The sequence below is a fragment of the Echinops telfairi genome, unplaced genomic scaffold, assembly GCF_000313985.2.
Source record: "Echinops telfairi isolate 266 unplaced genomic scaffold, ASM31398v2 ScPeMD7_25;HRSCAF=90, whole genome shotgun sequence".
NCBI classification, from domain to species: Eukaryota; Metazoa; Chordata; class Mammalia; order Afrosoricida; family Tenrecidae; genus Echinops; species Echinops telfairi.
This window is the reverse complement of record NW_022103922.1, coordinates 1,270,055-1,272,231: the sequence shown is the minus strand read 5'-3', so window position 1 is coordinate 1,272,231 and position 2,177 is coordinate 1,270,055. Positions and strand designations below refer to the sequence as shown.

Sequence of the window (2,177 nt, the reverse complement as noted above, 5' to 3'; positions counted from 1 at the left end):
GGCAGCCTTCTCTGTCCCAGCTACTGGGGCTGAGTCCTCACAGGGGGTACGCTCGGGTTGTTGCTCGGGGTTGGGATGCTCTAGAATGTCTTACCGACGTGTGAGCCAGAGCAGATTTGAGGCAGACTAGTGGGCTGCCCTCACCACTCGGTCTGAGTGGCCCTTTGCAGGTCCTGACAGACAGCGGGCTCTTCCTCTCCTGGGGTCAGCCTGCCAGTGTGGAGCTGTGGAGCCCCCACTTGCCTAGCCCTTCAGGAAACAGGGCATCCAACACACTGGTTATTTTCCACAGTGGCGACTGCGGGCCCATTGGGATTTCTGTCCCACGGCCTCTGCGTGGGTCACTCTGGGCAGGCAGGGCTGGGCAGGCAGGGCTGTGAGGAGAGACCAGGGAGCTGTGGGCACTGGTGCCAGGCTTCTGGAGAGGCCAGGCTTCTGGAGAGGAATGGCCCTCGTGAGAGCCCGGCCTGGTTCAGCCACGTTTGGTGCCTTGCGTGGTGCTCTGTCCTCTGGCCACGCCCAGGCCTGCTGGGTGGGGGCATGCGCTGAGGGCCGGTGCCCCGCAGAGCCCGCACATGGCCATGGTCGACGCCCTGATGACGGCCTACATGGTGGAGATGGTCAGCATCGAGAAGGTGGTGGCCAGCGTCAAGCGCTTCTCCACCTTCAGCGCCTCCAAGGAGCTGCCCTACGACCTTGAGGACGCCATGGTCTTCTGGATCAACAAGGTCAGTGTGGGCACGGGGAAGAAGGTGACATCCCCATCTGCCGTGGTGCCCGGGGCTGGGCCCCTGCTCTCAGTTGGCGTGCTTAACTGCTGCGCCACCAGGGGTTTTCCTGTGGGCCTTTCTCACCAGAGCCCTTGGCAGCCAGGTCTGTGCTTGCAGCAGTGAGCTCACCTAGGGCTTGAATGGAGCAGAAAGAGACACCACACCAGGTAGCTTCTTCGGCCTCTCGGCCTGTGCCACTCGCCCACCCAGGGGAGGGGAGGGGAGGGGAGGGGCGCTGGGCTGTCCGCCGGGCTGGCCACTGAGCGGCCGCTGTGAAAAGCTTCTGTCCCTGCACACAGCCCTGTGGGGTCAGGGCGGCCGGCCGCTGGGAAACCTCCTCAGACGGGGACAAGGGCTGCCCTGGATTGAAAGACCCCCTGGGCACTGCACTCTTGGGGAGTGGGAGGCGGTGGGCATGCTGCAGCCGCCTGGCCGTGTCCTTTCTGAAGTAGGTCACCGTCGTCGGGGCAGCCTCTGGGTGGTCTTGAACGGCCCACTTTCTGGGCAGCAGCTGAGCATTGGGCACCATTCGTGGACACCCTTCCCTTGCCCACTGCTCCCTCTGCAGGATCCCAGGTGGGGCGAGTGCCCTACTGTCTGGGAGCGTTTGGTTCAGAACATGGTGCTTCAGACCGGCCTGTGTGAGTGGGGCTGGGCCTGAGCAGTGCCTCTAGTCAAAGCGGGAGTTTCCGGGGTCAAAAATTCCCACTTTGCCTCCTCTTTTTGGCAGCTTTTCCTCATTTGTATGAATGGACATGGCCCTTGTAGGACATTCAGACCCTGGACGGGCTGAGAAACTCCTTCACCTTCAGCGGGTCTGTGTGGGACGGGCTCTTGGATGCTGTAGGGCCTGTAGCTTTCACGTCGGTCGGTTGGCACGTCGAGTCTGCTCGGACCCACAGTGACCACACATACAGCTGCCCGGCCCGCCACCCGCGCCCCCACTCCTCCCCACGTGAGCCCACGGTGCCGCCGCTGGGTCTGTGTTAGGAGAAGACGAACAAACACAGCAGCACGGGGCCCTTGAGCCAGGGTCGACCCAGCAGCCCTGGGAATCTGAATGCGGCAGACAGCTCATGCTTCTCTGTCGGGGCGCTGGTGGGTGTGCTCTGCTGACCTTCCAGAGCAGCCCCCTGTGTCACCAGGGCTCCTGGCCTATCGTGCGTGGCCTGGAGTGGAGTTGGGAGCTCACCTTGTGTTGTGTCATCTTGAGCTTATCTTTGCATTAAGTAAGACATGCGAGGACTTTTTAAAGTCCATGGAAATGGAAGGACAAGTTAAAAATGAAAAAGACAACCTATATTCTCAATGTGAGCGCCCTCAAGGGCTAGACCCTTTTGTAAGTGAGGAGGGCAGCCATTGAGCTGTCGTCACCCCCCAGTGCAGGGCCCTGGGCCTCCGTCTACT

The 2,177-nt window shown here is 61.6% G+C and overlaps 1 protein-coding gene across 1 annotated transcript in view; it reads left to right on the top strand.

The window, feature by feature from the left end:
- Positions 1–576: 576 nt before the first annotated feature.
- Positions 577–2,177, top strand: part of CAMSAP1 (calmodulin regulated spectrin associated protein 1) — a 31,714-nt gene continuing 30,113 nt past the window's right edge. Inside the window, exon 1 of the mRNA XM_045289349.1 lies at positions 577–728. Within this exon, the coding sequence (XP_045145284.1) occupies positions 582–728 (147 nt within the window). The 5' untranslated portion in view covers positions 577–581. The remainder of the gene's footprint in view (positions 729–2,177) is intronic.